Source organism: Morone saxatilis, unplaced genomic scaffold (assembly GCF_004916995.1).
Source record: "Morone saxatilis isolate NCDOM2014 unplaced genomic scaffold, NCSU_SB_2.0 Contig1, whole genome shotgun sequence".
NCBI lineage: Eukaryota > Metazoa > Chordata > Actinopteri > Moronidae > Morone > Morone saxatilis.
In genome coordinates, this window is record NW_023339651.1 from 8,394,124 (window position 1) to 8,419,863 (window position 25,740).

A 25,740-nucleotide genomic window follows, 5' to 3' on the forward strand; every position below is an offset into this window, starting at 1 on the left:
TGTGTGTGTGTGTGTGAGAATCAATAACCCACTGTCAAAGTCAAATGAATGAGCGAATAATTAAACGTGCGTTAATGCACACTGTAGACTGCAGGATGATAATATCGTGGAGAATGGAAGATGGCAGTTTCATTTGTGTCTTGGTACAAAACTAACTAACGATTATTTTCATTATCAGTGAATCTGTTGGTGACTGTTGGGGCCATAAAATGCCAGAAAATGTTTTACGGTGGTAATCATAAATCCCAGAAGCCCAGTCGATGCCTGCAAATTGCTTGTAAGGCAGTGACTAGCAGTTATTAATATTATTGTTTTGTCAGTCTGCTGATTAGTTTCTTTATTTACTTGAAATGTCAGGAAAAAATATCCCAAGGTGACGTTTTAAAATAGCTTATTTAATCTGAACAACAGTCCTAAACCCCAAACATACTTGCTTTATTACATAAGGAGGAGGAAGTGCTTGAAAAATAACTCCAATGAATTGATTATGAAAATAGCTGCTGCTAAATGTTCTATTGATCTATTAAGTGACTTATCGTTTCATCTCTAACGCACCAAATCCTCACATTTGAGAAACTGCAAACCGCAAATGTTTGGCAACTCAAGTAATCAATTTACCATTGACCTATTTCAGCACTCTGCAGTACAGTTTCTGTAGTAAAATATATTCAGAATAACCTTTTTACATCATCAAAACCCTTTATAAACAGAGATCAACAAGCTTAGTATTACATTAGTATTCTACTCTAACATAAAAATGGTCTGGAGAGTTTACATATTGTATCATATTGTTTACCACCATTTTGTTTTTAGTGGTAAACTGAGAAATAGCTACATTACACATAGACATTAGATTTAATGTTCTGACATACTGCCAATTCCACCTTCATCCCTTTTTATTATTTCACCCTCATCAGCATTGAAACCTCTTGCAGATGATACAGTGATAAAATGGCACATAGGTCTCCTGCTTAATTATTTTAGGATGTATTTACTCTTCTGTGCAGTTTATTTAGTGTAATATGAGAATCATTTAGTCCTGTTTGCTCACAAAAATATGCCACCGTCTCCTCTAAACATGTTTTTCTTCCTCACAGCTGACTCCTAAAGCTGCAGAAATGCTCTTTTTATGATGCTAATACATTTGTCATCAAATTCACCAAACCGGTGATTATTTGCCATAAAATGTGTCATTTCGAGGACTAAATCCTTCATTCATATGTGCTGTGTTTACCTAATATTCAGCAGCAGCAGCAGCAGCAATGGCACATGGCCCTTGCTCTACTTCACCTTTTGCATTTCAAAAGCAACATTTGCATTGCTTGTTATTTAGTTCACTCTCAGCTATCGTGTCATACTCAGTGAGCTGAATGGTGAGGTGTTAATTATGCATTTATTCTGCCCTCATTATTTATAAGACAACCGAAGCTGCAGAGTGAGTCCATTTTTTTTCTAAGCTTTTTCATTTTTGCGCCGCATTTCACAATCGTGCACCGAGTCTAAAACTGATAGGCTTCCTGCTGCCGAAGAGGTTTGCACATGAACGTGTTCTGGGTTGGTCTTACTAGTCTGGTGTAGTCTGCAGCTCCTTGTTGGTAGTCACACAGGACGCAAATGGGCTGAGCTGCCTCTTGCTACTGGGCAGACAGGTTCCTCCACTGCACAGCCAAAAGAAGGGCCTTTCCCCGCTAAAACAGGAGCTCCTTACTGCCTGTTTTGAAATAATGTGCACCGTCAGCAGCCTGGCCGAGCTACTCCCCAGTCACCCACAGTCCCAGAGGGGCGAGGGAGCGAGATCATCTTTGAAATCAAAACAGTGTTAAAGAGGGAGGGCATGTTTGTTAGTTAAACACAGCAGGCAGTCCCACGTCAACAGCCGAGATGCTAAAAGTAGCTCGTGGAAATGATCACCGAGCTGCAAGAATTTCACTGTGATGTGAATATGATGCGTGCTTGCACAGTACTTAAAAAGGTGTGTATCCCCAAGGGCTCATTTGTTTGTTTTTTTACCAAGATATTCTATAGTTTTGTATACCTGACCTTTTGTTTACAGAGTGTTCTAGCCTATTCTTGAAAAACAATAACATGACGGTAGCATATCATAAGGGTGTGTATCGTGACGTGTTCGCTTTGGCTGTCCTGGGCTACTGCAACATAAGACTGGATGGTAGGTAGTAGCTTATGTTTTCTTTGTCATTTCCTTCACTCCTTATTAAGGGGGGAAGAAGTTTCAATCATGTTTTTGCAATGGGCAATTAAGACAGACACTAGTTTGCATTTTATTGCAGAATCAAAAATGATTTTTAGTTGTTTCATACCCATGATTGTGACTGTATGTGGTTATACTGCTCATATTAAAGAAATCCAGACTATTAGATAAATAAACCAAAGTTTGAGATTGAAACTGTGACCTGATGATGGGGGCTAGTTGAAAAGGATCACCAGAGTTCACAAAGACAATTAATGACTGCACCAAGTGGCACGTGGAATACAGTGCATATGTGGAAAAAAGGTGTGTAAAGCTTCTCGGTAGGCAATCTGTAGGCTTTCACAGGTTACCAAGGTCATCTTTTTATCATGTTAGAGTAGAGGAAAAACAGAGGTGAAAACATAATGATTGCTGAAATCGCAGCACTGTAAACTGCACACGCTTGCTCACTGATGCACCACCGTGTCTTATTGAGACTCTTCAATAGAAAGTTAATGTTAATAGCACCTGTGCTCTTCCTACTATGGCCAGTCAAAATGTCTGCTGTGAAAAAGGCCTATTTCATCAGTACAGTTAATAACCTCTCATACTTCACCTGGTCAGATTGTCACTCCATATTAACATCAACAGGTTGACATAACTTTGTTTTTGCTTAAATATCTAGAGATTTCAGCTTTTAAATGGTGATGAATTCACAGGTATCGGTTATCAGTGAAAGTTTTGTTTTATCACTTCCTCCGTGTTGTTATCAACCAACACTTCCTGGACCCGTTGGATCACTGAATAAGACATGTGACCTTAATGACACATACAGTATAAAAAGTGTTTGATCTTTTACACCCTAATGTTTTTTTTTTTAACTCCAGAGTCGGCTCTGAGTAAGAACATGAGCCATTTTCATGGTGTTTCTCATTCATTATCAGTGGAGCAGATTACCAGATGTCATTTTAGATATCAGCACTCCCTGTTGTTGCTCCTGTCTTCAGCTTTGAGAGAATTGTTTTAACATAGGACAGAACATTTCCACAGAGTTGCTGTGACTTTTGAAAAGAGATCACACCAAATGAGATACTTGAGCGAGGGTCAGACCCACAGCGAGGTCCAGGTCACATGACTTCCACGGAGCAGAAAAGTGAGTGAGCTATGACACAGTGAACCTTGCCCATTGAGACACTCTCTGCTCAAACAGAGTCATGGGAAACTTAAGCTAGAGCGAGAACAAAGAGAGCTTGATCCGTGGGATGCCACGGTTCCTGAGGCACATCAGTCTTTTTTTTTTTTTTTTCTTTCAGTCCTTTGCTGGGAAAAAGAGGGGTGAGCCATGTTAGCTGGGCTCCTTCCAGTCTTAATCAAACTCATAGTCTCCTTTAGCTAGTGGGAACACAGCCAGCCAGGGATTGATTTAGAGTACTGAGACGTGGGTAAATAGAATCGTTTGTCATGCTCCCGCTCCGAGTCGAGCCCCTAGCCTTTACATCAGGGGAGGAAGTTGCTGATTTAACCGGACTATAAGCTGCTCGTCCCACGGCAAAGTTAGATCTCAGTAAATGTGCACTGCTGGCTGTTTGATCAAGGCTTGTGCAGTCTGTTAAACATGTTAAGCACCAAAGGAGGAAATGTGTGGAGGTGCCTATTAGATTCACATTGGATTAAAAGAGTAAAGACTTTGGAGTGGTGTCGAAGCAAATCAACCAACAAAACACTGACGGACAAAAATGGAGTCAATATAGAAATAGTTTATATTAATAAACATTTGCTGGTTTCACCTGCTAACGTGAAGATTTGCTGTTTTTCTGTTTTTACAGGACACATTTCCGGGACTTACACTGTTTTCTGGCATTTTAGAGATTAAATGATTATTCAGTGTGTTTTGAGAAATTCAAAACTGGATGATTGAGGCTGACATTGATATTTGAGACTTTAATAAACAATTAAACAATGATGATAATCGTTATTTCCAGCCCCACACTATTTCTAATTGAGATATGTAATATATTCGTTGTAGCTATTTCCAAAATTTGCTGTCCACTATTTTGATCTACCTACGGACTGCCCCAGTTTTTACCATGATTATTACATTTCTCTACCTTCTCAAGGACATATGCCCTCAGACTGATATGAAAAATGCTATAAACACATTACAATTCTCTACATAGTGGCTTTAATTAAATACAAAAGAAAAAGTAATCAATAGTTTACTAATGGTGAAAACAATCATCAATTACTTTAACATTGCTTTTTCAAATAACACAATCCTCTCTGTAATACTTCCAGTGTTGTACTGAGGCTTCCTTTCTGTACAGTTAATTATGAATCACTGTAGGCTATAAAAGAAGGGGCTTTCACAGGGGGAACTGTGTGATGTTGTCAGAGGAGATAAAAGGAGAAGCTCTGAGGCTGCAGCCTCTTTGGGGCCCTGGCTAGTCAGTATTCAAGCTCCCTGCCCAACTGATAATTAGCCACACTCTGCTGTCAGCCCACAGCCCCGTCATCCCAAGTTGGGGAAAGTCCCACCTTATTATGCCTCCAGCTGGCCTTTTTTCAGTAAAGGCCCCTGAATGTAACCTAAGCCACAGAGCCTTGATGTACCATACAATGCTGAAGATAATCATCTTACTATAATGCAGACATGGTCGAGTACACTCACAGCTGACTTTAATGTTTTTGTTCGCCTCGCAGGGTCCACTTACAGCATCTTGTCCACCATGCCGTCGGACTCCGAAAGCAGCAGCTCTCTCAGCAGCTTAGGTGAGTGTGGCGCTCACGGTGGTGTTCAGGTGTCAGGTGTAGAAAATGTCAGAAAAGAACATTATCTTCCTGGAAAAAGCGAGTATGTTGAAAGGATGCAACCTTAGACTCATACTCTGCAGATAATGTTCAGTCAAATAGTCAGTCATTGGTTGCTGCCTGTTTAGACTCTAAGCACATGCAAGTGATTACACAGATGTGAGAAGGATTTAGAAACCTCTACCCCCAAACGCACACGCACGCACATACACACAAACAAACAAACACACAGACCTGTTTCATTTAGTCATTCTCTTAGGGAAACTGAGCTTGGATTTATCGGGGGGGGATTTCTGTGTGATATATTCACAAGTACTGAGGTTAATGAGTACAACAATGAGGTAGATAAATAATGAAGTAGAATATTAAACTGATTTTGGCTGCACAAATGTGAGCAATGATTAAAGGGGTGTTTTCTCGTTACATACTGTAAATGAATCTGTCGATTTGTGGTCCAGTAGCTGCAACAAAGAGCTCTTGCTTGTGATTGCTTAATGTTTAAACCAAATAAGTTCGGACTCGTGAGTACACTGGTCTTTTGTCCGTGCTTTCATCTTGTCTTTCTAGTTTTCAGTAAAAAGTAAAAAAGAAAAAAGGACATGGGCTTTTTGGAGTTTTTTTGAGAGCACGTGTCAGTTTTATTTTTTAATCTATTAGCTTGATTGAGCATTTTTAAGAAATCGATGGAGCTGCACTAATTCCCCCATCATCTGAGCTTTGTGAACGGCACATGCCACCAGTGACATGCTGACTCACGCAGGTACGCCCGGTCAAGCCTCCTCCCCTCCGCCCGCCCACATGGACAGCCACCAGGTGAACGAGAAGATGGAGACGGTTCTGTTCCAGCTCAGACACGTGACCCGCGAGAGGGACGAACTACGTAAACGTCTGGCTCTCTCTTCACCTGGAACCACCTTCGATGACTGCAGGTACTGTTCTGATCTCGTGAACCTAAGTGCCTGTTTTCCAAAACAAACATTTACAGAAAAGGGCAGTGATCCTGTGTATACCTGCACTTTGTGAATAGAGGCTTTTTGCCTTGTTCAACTTTTAAAAGCAACAAAAAACACAAGCGAGGTAGGTCTTACGCGATGCAAAATATGCTCAACTCTGTAAAACAAGGGGTAAGCATACAATTTTAATGATACCTCTCGTATTCACATAGGCACAAAGTTTGTATGATGTTTATCCCGCTCTTCCTTCTTTCATCCTCCCATGTGGCGTCTTAAAACTCAATTATGTCTGCCTTTTTCCCTCTTTGTGAAATAGACCAAACTCAAAAACAGGTCATGACTATGAGCGTCTGAAGCTGCAGTGCATGAAAGCGATGGCAGACCTGCAATCCCTGCAGAACCAGCACAGCACCACCCTGAAGAGGTGCGAGGAGGCTGTGAAGAAAGCAGACTTCTACCAGTGAGTGGAAAAGCCTACTACAGGGCCTTTTTTGTAAATTTTTTAACAGCTGGCGCATTTGTGCTGTATGCATTTGTGCTCGGCCTGCAGGGTTTTAGCTGGTATTCAGTTCTTCCTCTGACATATTCACAGCAGATTGCATAGAACAGATTTTATTTTTGTGAGAGTAATAGGGATGAAGCCTTTATACCAGTCCAAAAGCTGATGAGTTAAGCCTAAAAAAAAATCCTCGCAGCCCTTCATCAATTTAATTTCATCTTTTTTATTAAAAAAAGACTGCTTTCATTGTCTTCTTAGCAGTATAAATCCCGAGTCGTCTTTTCAGACCAAAGGTTGAGAAAAGACTGAATTGCTTCTCTATAAGTAATGCCCTTGAAGAGTTCATGCCAAAGCATGGCTCTGTAATCATCATCACCATCTGAATCCTGTCTGCATGGCACGGCATCTGTGCCATGAGGATAATGCTACGAACAGAGCATTTGTCGTCCCGTGAAATAAGCTGTGGCAAGTTGACGTGAAGGGGAGGCCAGTCCATTTGTGTGATTCCGTGATGCCATACTGTCTCCAAAGTGTAGGGAACCAACATCTGGCCCCAATGTAAACAGACAGATGAAGGATTATTGCCATGTTTAAGCCTTGCCTTCTGGACCCTGTTTGCACATCAGAGAGAGTCTTTATTTATTACTGTCCTGTCTGCCTCTGCACTTATCCATTCACACTAAACACCATCCTCTGTGAATGGGAAATCACATTGTACTGAAATCAATAAGTCACTTAACACATAGGCTAGCATTAGCACTCAGTAATCATGGAGAACTGTATTGGTCCTGGTAGTAATTTATGTCTGTACTGTTTCTAGTTGAGCAGTATTACATAAGAGGCTTTTTTTAACTGTTAATAATGCCATAAATTAATTAGCATCTCCGAAGGGGGGTGAAGACCGTCTTGAGACAATACTCATATAAATACCTTGTAATTATTTTATTCCACAGTCTCTAACTACTGCATATCAGGGTGCCTGAGAGAGAACCATTGATTTTTACAGAAGGGTGGAGATAAAGCAGTAGATGAGCATGTTGGATGTGTGCTAGTCCAACATGCTCATCTACTGTTCTACTGAGCATCATAAGAGCCTAACAAGTTAGTGGTATGTGCTTTAGTGGAACACATCTAAAAAGAGTCAGAGTCCATTAATTTAAAGAAATTAAAGAGTGCTGAAATGATTAGTTGATTGGAAGGAAATTACAGTAATCAATAGAAATTTACTTAATCATTTAAGTAGTTTTTTAAGCAAAATGCCAAATATCATCTGTTTCCAGCTTCTGTATTGTGAGTGAGTATTGTGTATTTTCTGCTTTTTTCACAGTTTAATGTCATTGTAAAGCAAATATCTTTGGGTTTTGGACTGTCAGCAACTTAAAGATTGGCATGACATTTGTTCTGTAGAGTAAACAATGCATCTTGCATAATAATTTGTTGAGTAATTGTTGGTCTGTGACTCAGAAGGCCTAGTCATACCTTCCCTTGGCTACAAGTACTGTAATGATGATTTTAAACATGGCTGGCAGTGCCTACGGTCTGATGTTACTTGCCTTGGTATCTCCTCAGTACGCTGCAGAGCCGTATGGCGAGTGAGCACGCACAGTTAAAAGACGAGCTGGAGGCAGTGAGACAGGACAACATCCAGCTGGTCAGGGAGCACAACCACGTTAAGCAGGCCTGCGAGGAGCTGAGGAGGCTGCACGACGATGACCAGAGAGAGGTGGCAGACATGAGGATGCTGCACCAGCAGGTACCTGTAGAATTAATCCACATCTGCATTCATGCTTATACAGCTACAGAGAATGAGAATACATTCATAGACATAATCAGGTGCATATTGTCTGCACACACTGTAGCACTCGCACATTCCCGTCTCCGACTGCCCTGGAGATTCAATCATTCGGATCTTGACATTTGAGACAGAAATCAATGTATTTCTCTCTCGGTGACCATTACTTCCAAGACATCGTTCAAAGAAATGGGGTCAGACAAGTTTGTCCGGCCGTGTCTCCGTCAGTCAAAACATTCGCACAGATTAGACAAATGACTTAACCTGCGTCTTTCACTGTTCCTCTGACGGACATTCAGTCAGAAGGTCAGATCATTAAATGTTTGCAATAGCTTACATAGCCCTGGGAAATGCCTTACATGGCTCTTTGATAGCAAAGATACATGCCTCATTGTCCTCAGAGCTCATGTCATCATTGGGTGAACTGATGTTCAGCTTCAGTCAAATAAGGAATCAAATTAGCTCAGTGATGTCAGTCTGAAGTCGACCTTTATTGTGTAGTTTTTAGATGCCAGTGACATATTACATACTGTACTTTACCGTGTGTGAAACATGTCCTGGTTTGTCCTCTAGCTTTTTGACGCTCTATCCATAACTTATATGGTATGCTTATATGGTAATTTACTAGAAAAAGAAATATATATATCTGGAAGGAAATGTATGTTGTATGTAGGATTTAGGTTAGAGGTAAGCCTACTTACCTGGTCTGCACCAAATAATACACTGTGGCTTATAAGATTGTATTTGTATTCATAAAACAGACAAAAACAAGGGGTAATAATAATATCGCTTCATATATTATGGAGTGACATCACATTCATTGGGCAGTTTTGGTGACTTTCATGCACCACCATCAGCACTACACGGACCTGCAGGGGAAAATCTAATGAGGTTTATTATAGTAAGTAACTGTCACGCTGCACAAAATGGTTATTGTGATGGTTAGATGTCATAAATAATGACAATAGAAACAGGACAAAACAAGGTGTTTTGTACTATAATATTATCAAGGATAGGATAGATGTGTGGCCATTATGTTTCACAGATTATTTTTATTTTATTTTATTTTTAATAAGAAACTGCCAAAATCTGTAGAGTGGTACAGAGGCACAATCACTTTTCTGATCAGGAAAAGTGCTGCACTGCTGATGCGCTTGTGTCACCAAGTTACCATACGTAATTTTATAGACTCCCTGTTTCTTGGATTATTTTTGTATTTTAGAGTTTTTGGGGCATTTTTACCTTTTAGTTGTTCAGTATAGGGCAGAGAGGAAGCATTGGGTGAGTGAAGGAGGTGTGATGTGCAACAAAGGTCTCAAAATCATAATCAAACTGACCACAGTGTTGTTCCACTATATCACCAAAATGCCCCAGTATCTCTTTCTTCACTTTTCCTGATCAGCACATAGATTGAGTACACAGAATTGTAGTTTAGCTCATGAATTTATAACTAATATCACATATCTATACTAATGTCGTACAGTCCTGTCCACTGACTGCACCACAGTCTTTGGACTCCAGGATAACTAGTGGAAGCTGATGAGAGACCCACCTGTTCAGCTGGTCTCAGTGCATTTGTTGGATCCACACCAGAGTTCAAAGTGACAACTTTAACAACTAAACTAAACCAAACAGCAACGGCAAAATACGACAGAGTTTCTTTGAACCCCCCCCCCCCAAAAAAAATGTGGTGTTATGTTTTTACAAGCATTGTGAAACTTAACAAGGTTGCTTTTCTTTTCTTTTTTTTATTTTTATTATTGTTATCCAGAGTGCCAAAAAGAGTTTTAGGCAGTCTAAGCTATACAGTATCTGGCTTTAAGTCTGGCTTGCTACCTCAGCACACAGCTGAGGGACTAAAGCTTTAGTTGATTACTTAAGAGATGAGGTAACTTTTCTGTGCCAAGACACTTATATTTAAGACTTTACATTAAAGCTAAGCTGAATTATAGATGTAAATGAAATTGAAATAAGGAAATCGTTCCTTAACATAATTATATTGAAACACTCCATTACAGTGTTCGGCAGCATTCTTATTCTCCTTATTTAAATGCACCATGAATAGATGAAACAAGCTGTGCCACTGTACCTGAATGATGTCATTTCCAGGTGATGAGAGAGGGGTCATCTGACGTCCTCAACAAGCTGTATGACACAGCCGTGGACAAGTTGGAGGCCATGAAGAGTGACTACGAGGCTCTGAGGAAGCACTACAACGAGAAGACAGCTGGTCACAACGCAGACCTGAGTCGCCTGGACCAGGCTGAGGAGGAGAACCACAGGCTGCAGAAACAGCTGGACATGCTTCTGAAGCAGAGAGACGCTGCCATCCACTATCAGCACCAGTACTCCTCGTCTATAAGAAGGTGGAAAATAACACAGACACACACACGACCAGCAGCACTAAAAGCTGTACACACATACTCAGCAGCTGTTAGAAAAATAGTCTAATGATTAACAGCAGTTGCCGCAAACTTTGCTACAAACTCAGTACTTGAGTTTAATGCCAAGGTCAAATCTGCACAGTGCTTAAAACATTCTTAATCCAAGGCAGATGAAGCTTTGCAGATGGGCAGATGCTTTTCCTATTTAACTTTTTTCCTTTATGATGCTGAGATTTCAAGCTTGGTCACTTGCTTGTTGCCTATCTGTGTTTTAATTATATTTATATATTCATCTGCCTAGGGTGAATATTTGTAAAGAGCAGTAAAAACCCAATACATTCCCTATGTGGTACAGGTTTGACAACACCCAACAAGAACTGTCCAAGGCTGCAGCCCAGAACAAGGAGCTGCAGCGCGAGATGGAGCGGCTACAGTCAGAGGTGACGCGACTGAAGACCCAGCAGCTCAAGGCGGCGAAAGACAGTGAGAAATACAAGGAGGAGCGGGACTCCGTGATCAGCGAGTACCGCCTGATCATGAGCGAGCGGGACCAGGTGATCAAAGAGGTGGACCGGCTTCAGACTGGGCTGGAGATGGCAGAGGCGAAGCTGAAGAACACTTCCTCAGAGAGACGAGTGGCCAACGAGGAGCTGGAGGCTCTCAGACAGGTAAGAATTATATTACATTTCAACATTAAGGACTAGGAGAACATGTTGTTGAATCATATCTGTAAAAGAGATCATTGCTTCAAATTGACAAGGCTACTTTTCATGCTGTGTGTGGAAGATAATGTAAGTAAACTTTTTGATGAATAATTACTGGTTGCATAATATCTGTGTTCCAAATGTATCGACTGTAGTTAAGCTGGTTTTAGCTGCTGTCATCATTCATTTTGGCAACACCCAGAACTTATTTAGGCTTGCCAAAAAGTAATCGTGTGTCATTATTGGGATTGAAAGGCTACAGTTCAGGATGAGCCAAAAAATAAAACCCAAACCGGACAACACAAATGGACAGCTATTACAAAAAAAGAGGGAAAGAAAGTCTGTGTAATCCTCAGTTCTTCACCTGATAGGAAGTTTTCTTTGTAGCACCCATTTTGTTCTGTGAGATGACATAAGATTGTATTGATTCTCAAGCATTGTCACAACTGCACAAGAAATATACCTATGTACAGATAAGTAGAAGAAACAATACAAAATAAAAGCATTAAAAAAAAAGTGCTTTAAACATCGAAATTCTCATCCAAGTTAAAAATAAACACTCTTTATCTATTGGAGTGACACAGAAAAGTCAGAAAGTTATGAGTATTTACTCACTTCTGATCTCTGTCATCCACTTGTGACATGCTTTTGTGTGTTACGAAGGAGCTGGCTTCAGCACTGATGGACAGGGACCGGGCCATCTGTGAAAAGAACGAACTGTTGGAGAAATACTGCCACGAGGTGAAGGACAAGGCCGAGGCCCAAAAGGAGCTGAGCCAGGCCTGCAAGGACATTGAGACGGTGCGGGAGGAGAGGGACGTGGCGCGCAAGGAGAGGACGGAGGCCATTATCCAGAGGGACCAGCTGCTGCGAGAGTATTACCAGGCCAGACAGGTAGCCAGACAGACGGGAGATTTATCATTACAAGTGGAGGGCTTGATTTATTCCTCTGACAATAATCCCTTCATCCCATCTCATATAGTAGTAGTAAATGTTTTTTTCAGCAGCTGGCGACTTTCCACACATTGATTTTTGTTGAGAAAGGTGCATATCAGCTGCCACACTGTTCCTGTGTGATTGTCAGATTAATTGCAATGAAAGTGCTGAGATTCCTGCATCAGGGAATTACCAGCAATTACAGAGAAAAGGCTCTCTGACTTTGAAGTGCACAAAGAAAACTGCACCGCATCAGAAATGGATAATTAAGCCAAACAAGAGCACAGCACAAGTCTAATGGAATTAATTTAGCTATGGACTTAATTAATGCTCTCACTACACTTGGCAGTCTCCCTACTGTACAGTTATTTAGAGCATGTGCGGATACACCAGCAGACTCTCAGTGAGAAGTACACTTAATATATTACATCTGACCCACTTTAAACCATACTACCTAATCCGATCTGTGACTGTCACGCCTCAAACCACCTTTACAAGACTGCATGGGTGGAAGCTTTTTAGTTTGCTGCAATTTATATGAGGTGTTTATGGTTTAATATTATGAAAAATGTCATCTTGAGGTCAGTCAATATGGGAGTTTTCGTCTTGTGCTGGAAAATTGATCTGCCTTTAGCCTTTAGACTACGGTGAAAAGTGCAAAGGGCTTCAGTGCTGTGGGTGTGTTGCTTCAAATGAGACTGGAAGTCCGGTTTAAGCAATAGATCAATGAGTTTGAAGGCTTAACACGTGCTATAACACTGCATAGAGACTGATATTACCATTAGATTTTACTCTCTTTACTCTTATAAATCAGCTCACCACAAATGAGGGTTTGCATGTATTTCACTGCCAAATGTGAAGAGTTGCCAGATGATGTTACATTGCGTTGCAGCATAAGTAGAGCCAGGTACAACTTTTTTTTTTTTTTGTGCACCAGAACCCCTGCTGAGCTAATGCTGTGGTTTCACTGAAGTTAATGAGGATGCTGAATTTTTGATACAGTGCTAATGTCGTGATGAACACAGCCTCAAGTGTCTCAGAAATAGTTGTTGCAGGGGAGAAAGCATAAAGTCTCACAAACTTTAAAATGATTAAATTTAGCAAAGTGCTTGTCTACCATAACATCAAGCACAATACTGGATCAAAAGCACCTTGCTGCTCACATCTTTTGTACAATTGTGCATTGACCTTCATCATCTTACATTTGCTTCTACTCAATTCAGAAACAAGACTCTGCCACTCTGGACATGGAACGAGCCAACAAGGAGATCGATATACTGAGGAAGCAGTACGAGGCCATCTCTCAGGAGCTGAAGGAGGCCCTGCAAGAGGCCGAGGTAGCCAAGTGTCGACGCGACTGGGCCTTTCAGGAGAGGGACAAGATAGTGGCAGAGAGGGAGAGCATACGGTAAGGAGTCTGTGTTTGTTACATTGCATGTTAGTGAAGAAAGACTTGGACAAAAATAGGTTTGTTTACATTTTGTGTGACACATTATTAAAATGTGTGCATCTGTCAGTACGCTGTGTGACAACCTGAGGCGAGAGAGGGACAGAGCTGTGAGTGATCTGGCAGATGCTCTCAGAAATCTGGATGACACGAGGAAACAGAAGAACGATGCTGCACGGGAACTCAAAGAACTAAAGTGAGTCATTCCTCCACACAATTTTTTATTTTTTTTTAAACTTCTTGCCAGGCTGATGCCATCTTCTACACTATTTTTAGGTTAAAAACACAGACTGCGTCACAGTCTGTGCTCCTCTTGTTTTGGGTTTCCACAATGTAGATTTCGTACCTGATCTATTGTGCCACCCAGTGGATGAATTATGTCACTCCCTGTGCAAAGTTCACATCACTTCTGAAGGCTGTGCTTGTTTAAGAGATACACCTTTTTTTGTTTCCTGCAGAGAAAAGATGGAGGACCAGTTAGAAAAGGAAGCCAGGTTTCGTCAGCTAATGGCTCACAGTTCACATGATTCAGCCATTGACACAGACTCAATGGAATGGGAGACGGAAGTTGTAGAATTTGAGAAGCACAGAGTAAGAACCACTGCGAGCTTGTTATTTTCAGTAAAATAACTTTTTGTACTGTCAAACTGTAACTAAATTAGCTATGTTTTGTCTTATCCAGGATATGGATTTGAAAGCACTGGGGTTTGATATCGCTGAAGGGGTAAATGATCCTTATTTACCAGGAGATTGTGGTATATTTGTCAGTAAGGTGGATAAAGGAAGTATGGCTGAAGGAAGACTAAGGTAAATATCTCACTGCTGTAAATAAAGCAAATTGTATTATCTTTTTAAATAAAATATGCAAATTGCTCAGTGCAGTCTGTTTACCTAAACAAATTATTGTCTAAAGTTGGAAAAACTAAAGATTTTGATTATAAAAAGTAGATAACAATAAATAAATCTTTGATTTGATTCATTGAACCATCACTCTGTTCTCTCTGTACAGGGTGAATGATTGGTTGTTAAAAATTAATGATGTGGACCTGACAAATAAGGATAGGAAGCAGGTGATCAAAGCGGTACTGAGTGGTGAGGGAGTGATCAATATGGTGGTTCGTAGAAGGAAGTCACTGGGAGGACGGATTATCACTCCAATCCAGATAAACCTCGCTGGACACAAAGGTCAGTTTAACTTTAAACTTTACCATTAAAATGCTGCTTTTAACAGTCAATTAATGACATTCCAGTACACTAAATACAGTAGACATCGATGTTTTTCATTGTGTATTTGAGGTTTTTGTTTTGGATGGATGGATGAATGGATGAATGGGTGGACACGACGTGTAATATGATTTCTGTTCTGATTATTTTTCTGTCTTACCTCTCAGACAGTGGCATAGGTCTGGAAAGTGGGGTGTTTGTTGCCACTTTGGCTCCAGGCAGCCCAGCTGCCAGAGACTGCGCTCTTACTGTTGGGGATAGACTGTTAGCTGTGAGTATGCTGCCCAGAAACTGAAGTTTAATCACATGTAATGCCAAGAGACAGTTGAAAGTTGGCCTCTAGTGCCCTCTACTGACCACAGGTTGCGTTTAATCAAGGAACACACTGGAGATTTGTTTCAAATATACCCTACATAGTAATGCATTATGTATTTATCTTCTTAGTATACAGTTTTGGTAGTTAGTATGCAGGAAATACAACAAAACTGCAGTGCTGAATAGTTTCTGCTAGTGTCAAATTTAGAAAAAGTAGCTATTTATTCCTCTCCTCCATCTGTATTATGTTGTCTTTGGGGGCAAGTTGTGACTGCTGCAGTTTGTTTTGGCTTTGTTTTTGTTTACTACAGATCAATGGAATTGCACTCGATAACAAGTCACTCTCTGAATGTGAGTCTCTGCTGAGGAACTGCCGTGATTCTCTCAGCATCTCCCTCATGAAGGTGAAGTCCTCAGACATACAATACACCATTTTAAAAACTGGGGCACTGATCTAGTCTCAGGCACTACGGAGCAGACCCAATCAAAAAAGGCCGTTTAGAGGAATATCTTTAGCTTTTTTGCATGTTAGATATCTTACAAACTGGGATGAAATGTCATTTTTACATCCAACTGCAAGTCATTGAGCTTTTGTCCTCAAAGGTGATCCTTTTATGCTTTTATTTCTTGTTACTTAAAAAAATAATTATTTTAAAATAACAATTTATTATTTGCCTACCTTCCTCAACAGTTCCTCCCACAGAGTTGTTCTGGCCAGAGTTTATATGAAAGTTTGAGAGACTCAGAAAAGATCTCTCGGCTCCAGTCCTGTGAGATCCACGCCAGGAACTGCAGGAACTCCAAGCACAACTGCTCCAAGCACAACTGCTCCACACAAACAGACGTTTGCAGCTGTGACAGAGGGAACGAAGTGTGTAAAGATACAGGTGACTCTCTGGACAGCAGCGGCAGCAGTGTTCACTGCCACCACAAGCCTTTTTCCAACAGCTCCCTACACTCCCGCTCCCTTTCCACCTCCCACAGTCCCTCAGAGCCCCACCCGGACTTCTGTTACAGGAGGCAGGAGCTCCAAAACCGCACCTTCACCTTCACCCCCGCGCTCTCTGATTGCAGCTCGCCTCAGACCGCTGTGGACCGAGTGCAGAGCTCACAAGCAAAGCCCAGCGGAGGCACGTGGCCTAAAGTCATAGTGGGAGCATCTATTCCAGAGTGTGCCCAGCTCTCCATCTACAAAAAAGCCAAACAGAGGAAGTCCATCTTTGATGTGAGCGCTTTCAGAAGGCCAGAGGCAAAACTGGACTACATGTCTCTTTCTCAGTTGCCCAAGCACTCGCCTCAGAGCTCCATATCTGAATCCGCTCAGACCCCTCCCACCCCGCCAACCAGGAGCGACTCGTTCAGGTTCAAACATCGCCAGCAGAACAGCTCAGCGTCAGACTCCACCATCATCACCGGCACTCCCCTAGCCTCCCCGACCCAACCCGCGATTCCACAGGATGAGGGAGAGGCAGGGAACCAACATTATTTCACCGATGCTCCCCCAGGAGAGACCAAGAGCGGTTCTAAGAAACCTGCTGAGGGGGAGAGGAGTCGACGCAGGCCAGAGGAGCAGGGGAAGAGAAGGTACCGGCCAAAATCAGCACCGGCACTGCGGCGGAATGTGACTCCATTACACATCCCTGTTCCCATGCAGGTAACTGAGACACTATCCTTATCTGATCTGGCATTCTTGTCGATGTGTGTGTTATTAACTGTTTGATTGCTTCTCGCAGGTACAGAGTTTTTCAAACGACGAGCACTCTCCGGAGCCGATGGACCTGTTACGCTTCTCTCCTATGCGAACTAATCGGTACAGCATGCCCTTTGCACCCCCCAGCTACAGCAGCGTCGCACCCCGTAAGTAACCTGGCCTGTTCGGTTTTGCTTTTACATCCAGGAGTGTTCGTATGAGTCTTGACATTTGTTCTAAAGTGATTTTGTTTTTTTCACTAGCATCGAGACTTAAGGTATGGTCACATTACAGTACGGTTCAAGAAACTGTTCCCTGCAGTCGACCCCCAAAAAAGGGGCGTAATGCCAGTTTTCTAATGGATAATAACTAAATATTGATCAGTGGTGATCACAGAGTGAACAGTATATGAGAGTAACACTTTAGTAACTTCTCCATTTCGATACACAGTACATCAGTGTTTCTATTAACCTGTGAGTTCTCAAGAGCAGGCTGGAGATCCCAATGAAACAGGAAACGCGCGCTTGAATTCGTCCGACGTTTGTGCTTCAATAGTACTGATTGGGGAAACTGAGCGAATATTCGAAGGACAGAGATGTAATGTGACCCTACCTTTATGTTTCATCACTGTGTCTGATGTGATCTCTGCTCTCATTCTGTGTGTGTTGCTCCAGACCCAGCACAGCGAGGTTTGGCCCCGTGTCCTGCTGTGACAGCTGTGATGAAGAACCCGGTCTACACCGCCTGGAGCCATGAGATCAAGACCAACAACTGTCCTCCAGCTCCCAGCTCAGGCGTCCACCCACATTCACACACAAGGTAACATCTACCAGTGTATTCATTTCCCAAACTCTTTCTTTTTTTGTTGTTCACACTAATTATATTAATATTTTGACTTGTTATAGTAGAAGCGCAGGTATTACAAATAACATTAATGACTCTGACGTATTCAAGGGTCTCAGTAAGACAGTTAACCATTATGCCCAATACCAGGACCTTGGAAACTGAAGCAGCTAAATGGAGTTCAGCCAAAACTAAATGTTAAAAATGTCTGATAGTTTTCATCAAGCAAAACTACATTCTCTGGTTCCAGCTTCTAAAATGTTTAATATCTTTGTCAATTTAATATTCAGGGTTTTCTTGACAGTTGATTGGACAAAACAGGACATTTTAGGATGCCACTTTGAGCTCTGTGAATTTTACTATTTTTATGAAATGTAATAGATTTAACAGTGAATTGTGTAACTGATGCTGAAAGTAGTCATTGGTTGCAGCCATAGTATGGTTTTTTCACATTCAACATTGATTTAATAAACCCTGTGATGGTGCATTTATTGTACAAAGCAACAGTGGTTATCCTGCCCCAGATCTTATGAACAGATGGCAAGAAGAAAACTATATCTTGCTCTGGGTTGAACAATTGACTGCTGGGGGACTTTATTGAGGCCTTTATTTCTCTCCACTTTTAGCCCCCAGCATCAAGGTCGCCTCAGTCTGGACCTCAGCCACAAACACGCTGGAGACTTGAATGAGACGAGCTGCAGCCAACCACCGCACAGCACCAACTCCCTGCCCTCGGGTACCAGACTGGGTACGTATAGAGCCCAAAGATTTTGACAACTCATAACTTGTGTAACATGTACTGTAAATGATATGTCATATATTCTTATGTTTAAAGGGCCAGTGGTATCTAGCCATGCAGTTTTGTTTGCCCATGTTTAGAGTTACTCTGGATGAGCCACAGACCTTTTGTAGCCTGCTCTTCATCTCTGCTTGAGGCTAGCCGCTACTAGCATTAAACACATGAAGCTCAGACTGTAGACGTTAGAGTTGCATTATGGGTAACGTGGGCGCCAGGTTTTGACAAAAAAGAAGAACCCTGGGAATTAAAAAAGATTACATCTCTGATTCTAAGGCATCAATTTTGATTTCTTTTTAAACTGTTATAGGGGTGCAAAGTCAGAAGAAATTAAACTTTTATGAAATATCAGTCAAATGGGGCAGCAGCATGATAGCAAAAGCCACATATTTAATCATTGTTACGACTGTCATCTAGCAACTAAATTGACCACAAATTGCATCACACTCTGTCTGACTCAGCTCAGGAGAAGACAGTGACTGATTGGCCACATCACACATTATTACTGTAGTAATTCATCAGAGCAGCCAAAAACAGCTCACCACATTCACTAAGCAATACCCTGGGGGGAAACCCTGTATCTGCACGGCTTGATAACTCCATAGACAACTGAGAAAGTGTATTTTTATTTTTTATTTGTGTTATTTTCACTGAACTGACCCTTTTTTAATAAATTTCCTGTGTTTGTGGTCTGTAGACTCCTCCACTCCACAGTTTAGGGCAGAACGCATTAAGATCCCTCCGACTCGTTATCCCCGCTCCACTGGATCTGACAGAGGTACGGTTTAGTTTAGCAGCTACATTGTCTGATAATGAGTGTTACAGCAGTAAACGGCAAGTCTCAACCCATACCTTTCTCCTCTGCCACTCCAGGCTCCCTCTCACATTCTGAGTGCAGCAGCCCAACACCTCCAATGTCCCCTGTCAACCTAGAGACATCGTCTTTCACCAGCAGCCAATCACAGAGCTCCATTTCCACCCAGCCTAGGATATCAGTCAGCCCCGCTCCGGTTGGCGACAGGCGGAAGGATGGGTAGGCCAGCCCTCTTCCGGGTCGTTATGCTGCTATTATTCAGCAGAACACGACGTGTTTTCCACCATTTGTCTGTACTTCTGTCTGCTTCATTGTGATTAAGTGCTTGTAAAGCAGTAAACAAAGCTGTGAGCCTCAATCTCGTATCATTAGAACGCTCAGTCTCCATCTATCATTTTATTCTCATCTCTTTCCTCTCTACTGCTGTTCATTATAACCTGAAATCTTCACTCTCTTTCTTTCCTCTCTCCATCTCCTTCTCAGATTTGTCTCTTATAACACTTCCTCTGTCAGACTTCCACTGGCAGTTAAGCCCAAGTTCCTCTCTTTAAGAAGCTTGAGGTTTGTCTTGTGCTGCTTGGAGCACATACAGTACTCTGAACTATCTGCAAGGCTGTTAGAGCACGGATATCAAGACCTTGTGTGTACACACTGCAGATATGAACGCAGTCATCATCCTTTCTTTGCTTGTTATTTATTCAGAATGCTCTTGAATTTTGTATGATTGCATGACTTTGAGCTGGTTTCTGAAACGCACTTGGCACGTTCCACACAGCTCCAGTATCTTACTGTCGAGACTTTCTTAACCCGGGGGCTAGATACATTGCATTGCAGGCAACAGCTTCTCTTTTGAGTTTTGTATTTGATGAAGTTTATATTATTCAGAGTTGCATGTTGCATCGTGGCAGGAGTCTTCTTGGTGTCCCACAAATGTCAGAACATTAAGGTTGTACAAAATGTTCTTCTTTTTTGTCCCTGAAGGCCATACTTGGAGGAGCCACGCAATGTGACAGTACAGAAAGGAGCAGAACCACTGGGGATCTCCATTGTGAGTGGAGAGAACGGGGGAGTATTTGTGTCCAAAGTGACAGCAGGCAGCATCGCTCATCAAGCCCGTTTAGAGTACGGAGACCAACTCCTCGAGGTACAGCAGCCAGCACTTCAACTAAATATCTGCCTGTGTTTTATTGTGTTTTTGCATTTCTAACGAATCACTGCTGTTTCTAGTTTAACGGAATCAACCTGCGAAATGCCAACGAGCAGCAGGCCCGGCTGGTGATCGGGCAGCAATGTGACACGGTCACCATTTTGGCTCAGTATAATCCTCACATGTTTCAGCTGGGCAATCACTCTCGTTCAGGGTAAGAACACCACAACAGTAACGTACAGATTGGTTTCATAAACTTTAGGTCATCAAATGAACCGTTCTGGCATGGGAGGCCTGTCAGCACAAGGCCAGGGGAAGTTTTAATTGTAATGTGAGAAAATGAATGGAACAGTTATGCTACTCTACATATATCAGTTAAATATCATCAGTAAATATTCAAGACAACACTGTTTGGCTAATGTCTGCCACAGCCTTTGTGTTGTCTCTTTAAAGATTTACATTATTTCTGAAGCTTGATGAATAGCTTTCACTTTAAATAATTTAGCACAGACTTGAACAGATTTGGACTGCGCTCCTGTTGTCCTTAGTTCTCGCATGGAGTCCATCAGCAACCAGCCGACCCCCCAAGACAGCGGAGCCACCACCCCGGACAATCACTCCACCGTGGATACACTGAGTGAGCAGGACGAGGGCACCATGACGCCGCCGTCCAAACAGACAACTCCTGCCACCAGCCCTCACAGCTCCTTCAGGTAGGACTAGAACATCACCGATTCTGCTCTTTTTATGTTTAGTTTTATATTCTGTTTGTATTTTCCCAATTTTGTGTCACTACAGCCAATGAACATGAACTCTAAAAAGCGTTCGCATTGTGGTGGGATTAGGTGGAGGTACGGACCGAATCAAATTTTGACTGTGAAGTTTGTCTTCAGGCTTCCTGGTTCAAGCACGTGGCGGGCTGCAGAGCCTCGGCTGGTGAGGTTGAAGAGGATCCAAGTAGAGCTGGGAGTTCAGATCTGTGGAGGGAACCTGTATGGCATCTTTGTAGAAAGTCTGGATGACGACAGCCCTGCTAAGAGTCCTGATGGCCTGCTGCCTGGAGACTTAATACTGGAGGTACAGTATCACTTAAATAACTAAGAACCTCATAGCTGCTCTATTTTAGCAGATTTGGTTGCATATAAGCATGTGCAGTGCAACTTACTAAAAGCCCTCTATATAACTTTTTGTGTTCCCTTTCTTGTCATTGGTTTGCTTTTGCTGGAAATGATGAGTCATTCTGTGTTGGCAGCCAAGCTAAGTGTCCTTTTGTCAACGACGTAATTGATGTTTTCAAACAGTACAACGGCATCAACATGAAGAACAAAACGAAAGAAGAAGCTTACCTGGAAATGTTGAAACCAGCTGAAACAATCACATTCAAGGTCCAGAACTGCGTGGATGACCTTACTGCGATCAAAGAGTCACATGGAGACGGATTTTACATAAGGTACGTATTTATCAAACAATTCAACAAAACTTCAGTTGTTTTATAGCACATTTGGATTCTGCAGCATTCAAGGGAGTCTGGCAATAAGAATGGCAAGTATGTATGTAAGTCATCATAAGCTCTGTAACATGATGTTAGGCAGTGTTTAAGAGGCCTAACAACAGGCATAGACAAATTCATACCACGTTTTGGTGATTTAATCTATAAAAGTGTTGAATCTTAAACACATGATCTGTTTTACAGGCTCTTTAATCTTCTGTAAAGTTGTCTTTCAGTCTTGCTATGTCCTTCTTCAAAGGTCAGAGGGATATATTCATCATAAAGGCTTCATTGTTCATCTCTTGTCAGAGCACTTTATGAGCGGGTGGCAGAGGTGGAGCAGGAACTGAGCTTTAACAAAGATGACATCCTGTATGTGGAGGATACGCTACCAAATGGCAACTTTGGCTACTGGATGGCCTGGCAACTTGACGAGAATGCACAGAAGCTGGGAAAGGGGCAGATTCCAAGTAAATACATGTAAGTCCAGCCGATGTTTAATTTTTGTGAATCTAAATGAGGTCTTTCATATTTATCAAGCATTCACGTGAATGTGCGGATATGTTTCCATAAGGATGGACCAGGAGTTCTACAGGAGACACAGCATGGCCGACAAAGACGATAACGGCACCAACAAGACTCTGTCTGCTGCCGCACGGAGATCCTTCTTCCGGCGGAGGCTGAAACACAAACGCAGCGGATCCAAGGATGGGAAGGATCTGATGGCTCTGGACGCCATAAGCACCGACTCTTTACCCATCGGAGAGGGTGAGAAATGAGCTTTAATGAGTAATGTAATGAGAAAACGAGACTGGTGGATTCCAGAGCGAACTTTTGTCACAGCAGTGGAGGAAGAATTATTCACATTGTTTATTTAATGACAATAAAGTCCTGCTTTCAAAATGTGCAATGTTAGTAAACAGAAAGTATTTGCAGCAAAGTATACTAAATTCAGTAAATAATGGGACTCGTTTGGTTTTGCTGTTGTTGAAAATCTTGTATATCCTGTTTATGGCCTGAAAAGAAGGAAAGAGGAAGAGAGAATTCCAGGAGAAAGAAATATGTAAAATATAAAAATGTGAATGTGCAAAGTAGTTGTCAGATAAATGTAGTGGAGAAAAATACAAATACTTGTCCCTGGAGTAAAAATATAAAAAACAAATACTCCAAAATAGTGCTGTGCCATACTTTAATATCACTCTTAAGTACATTATTTCAGTAGATATATACTTTTATACACCTCTGTGTCTCATTACCAGATAGAAGTATCTGGATGGGGAATGCAAATGTACTGTGTGTGCATACTAATGTGACTACACCTAAAATTACTGCTAGTCAGACAGCGATATGTCAGGCAGCTCCCAGTTATGAAAGTGTGGCTATAAAGCAGGATGGTGCTATAAAAAAACATGCAGGCTCCACAGAACCTTTCCCAGGATACATAAATTCATAACTGTGGTTATTAAAGAACAGCTCTATCTCTGTAGAGTCGTTTGTATTTCATTGGATTTTATTTTTATTTTATTTTTTGCTCAGATGGAATGAGCCTGATGTACCAGCGGGTTCAGAGGGTGGAGTGCTCTTCCCCCAGACCAGTGCTGGTGTTGGGTCCATTAGTGGAGGCCAGTAAGGACATGCTAGTGAAGGAGACTCCCACCAAGTTCTGTCGCTGTCTGCCTGGTGAGCTTGTACACACAGAAAAAAGTCTGTTATCAGAGTGTATTCATTCATGAAGGGCTTCACATCATTGGTGTTTTACTATAAGCTACCCAGTTAGAAAATGATAAAACTAATGTAACAAGTAGTAACTTTTACAATTTGACTTATTTTACCTCAGAGATTATGAAGGCATCTCAGCAGGCAATAGAACGGGGAGTAAAGGATTGTGTGTTCATCGACTACAAACGGAGGAGTGGCCATTTCGATGTGACAACTGTTGCATCAATAAAAGAGATCACAGAGAAGGTAAATATCGCACAGAGTTTTTATACTGTATACAAGCTCCAGAAAATATGATTAGCCTCTATCACCATTATGACCAACGTTGTGCTGTAGCGTAGGCCAACACTATTCAGCTACGGACAGTTTTGAAACCGGTTCAAGAAGCAGAGCTAATTAGGTGGAAAAGGACTCCTGAACCTGCTCTTCTGTTCCTAATAGTTCCCGTTTGGAGCCACGATCGTTTTATCCACTGACTCTCTTGCCTTCATATTTTAGCTCATGACTAATTATGGTTGTAAATATGTGCTACATGCATGAACGTGACTACAAAGCAGTTTGATATTGAAACTTAATATTACAGGAATTATTTTAAATTACATTTCAGCGAACCCATAGTTTAAATATTTTCATTCAATTTTTGTAGTATTTTTATAGTATTCTAGTTTCCTAAGTTTTTTCATATTCAAAGAAATATTTCAGAAATTCCTCCGTGTGCCACTAGAGGCAGCTTTTTGTAGGCCATCCAGGTGGTAGCACCCGTAACAAAAGGTTGAGAACAGTGAACTAGGAAAGTCGATAGCAGGTTTCTTTGTTGAGTTTCTTATAAATGACAAGATTGTGTTGTCTTTGTACCCTTGGAGCTAAATCCATACTAGATGATAAAGGTATTACCACATCACATCCTGTGCATCAGTATTCATGGGTAATATTTGTCTATGATACAAAATAAGCATAACTTGAACAATATGGTTTGAACTGCCACCTTGAAATCTAAAATGCAGCTAATAGTGCAAGCTTTATGTTTGGATGTTAGTTATGTATCCAAAACCAACAGTGTAAGAAACAAATGTAAGGTCATTTGGCATATTTTCCTGCAACATTCTGCTTTGAATCATCCCCCATTTCTGCATGCAGTCTTTTGCTGTCATTTTCTCTCATAGGACTGTCACTGTTTACTTGACATTGCCCTCCACGCCATCGAACGCCTTCCACAGCGTTCACATCTACCCAATTCGGCATATTCTATTCGCTACAAAAATGCCAAGCGATGATAAGTTGAGTAATCCCATGTCCGTTTTCAAAATGTGTTTGTTTCAGGGGTTGTGTTTTTCTTTTTTTTTTTTTTTTTTGGTTTCTTGCCTGAAGAACATGTCGATAGTGTTGATGTCCAAGCGATATTCTTTTTGTTTTGGTGCCAGCTGCTTGTTTGATCTTACCCAACTTCACTTCAATGTCAGATTCCTCCACCAACACACAGCTGAGGAAAATCATTGTAATTCTCAAAGGGCCTTCAGTCTGAAGACTGTTTATAGAATATAATGTTTAGAATTAGTTGATTTCACAGAATATTGTAAGGCCCAAAAGTATTTCAAGCAATAATAAAAAACATGGAAAAGGCAGCAGAAGCCTCATTAACCATACATGTGAAGCTTTCTGTAGCATCTAATTTTAATTAACCTGTTTTATTTTGCCAGTTAATGCATTAAGATTTATTCATATATATGATATAATATTATATATCGTGATATATATATATATATAGATTAAAAATGTAGTAATTACACACAAATGTAGAAGATTATTTGGTATAAATGTCATCTTAACACGATTTTTCTTGCCAGGACAATGTTTTGGTCAATAGGATTGATGTTCAACTGCACATTTCTCTCCTCCAAAAAAAGAAATCTGCGTTTATGTCAGTTCTCCTTCCAGGAAATATCATTTTTGATTACTCTCTCTTGGATTTTCTCCCTAACGAGACAGACACTC

General features: G+C 41.3%; 1 protein-coding gene across 1 annotated transcript in view; it reads left to right on the forward strand.

Annotated features, from left to right (window-relative positions):
- LOC118333662 (disks large homolog 5-like) overlaps positions 1-25,022 on the forward strand; it is a 25,815-nt gene extending 793 nt beyond the window's left edge. The window contains exons 2-32 of the mRNA XM_035669408.1: positions 4,889-4,957; positions 5,757-5,925; positions 6,266-6,409; positions 8,018-8,201; positions 10,350-10,606; positions 10,980-11,292; positions 11,992-12,222; positions 13,488-13,672; positions 13,782-13,907; positions 14,170-14,302; positions 14,394-14,518; positions 14,721-14,896; positions 15,103-15,206; positions 15,562-15,654; positions 15,942-16,904; positions 16,984-17,107; positions 17,615-17,759; positions 18,410-18,531; positions 19,277-19,357; positions 19,453-19,612; positions 19,877-19,954; positions 20,375-20,537; positions 20,621-20,754; positions 21,089-21,253; positions 21,434-21,617; positions 21,842-21,990; positions 22,339-22,509; positions 22,604-22,797; positions 23,566-23,709; positions 23,867-23,994; positions 24,912-25,022. Coding sequence (XP_035525301.1) covers positions 4,889-4,957; positions 5,757-5,925; positions 6,266-6,409; positions 8,018-8,201; positions 10,350-10,606; positions 10,980-11,292; positions 11,992-12,222; positions 13,488-13,672; positions 13,782-13,907; positions 14,170-14,302; positions 14,394-14,518; positions 14,721-14,896; positions 15,103-15,206; positions 15,562-15,654; positions 15,942-16,904; positions 16,984-17,107; positions 17,615-17,759; positions 18,410-18,531; positions 19,277-19,357; positions 19,453-19,612; positions 19,877-19,954; positions 20,375-20,537; positions 20,621-20,754; positions 21,089-21,253; positions 21,434-21,617; positions 21,842-21,990; positions 22,339-22,509; positions 22,604-22,797; positions 23,566-23,709; positions 23,867-23,994; positions 24,912-25,022 — 5,525 coding nt within the window. The remainder of the gene's footprint in view (positions 1-4,888; positions 4,958-5,756; positions 5,926-6,265; positions 6,410-8,017; positions 8,202-10,349; positions 10,607-10,979; positions 11,293-11,991; positions 12,223-13,487; positions 13,673-13,781; positions 13,908-14,169; positions 14,303-14,393; positions 14,519-14,720; positions 14,897-15,102; positions 15,207-15,561; positions 15,655-15,941; positions 16,905-16,983; positions 17,108-17,614; positions 17,760-18,409; positions 18,532-19,276; positions 19,358-19,452; positions 19,613-19,876; positions 19,955-20,374; positions 20,538-20,620; positions 20,755-21,088; positions 21,254-21,433; positions 21,618-21,841; positions 21,991-22,338; positions 22,510-22,603; positions 22,798-23,565; positions 23,710-23,866; positions 23,995-24,911) is intronic.
- Positions 25,023-25,740: the final 718 nt, after the last annotated feature.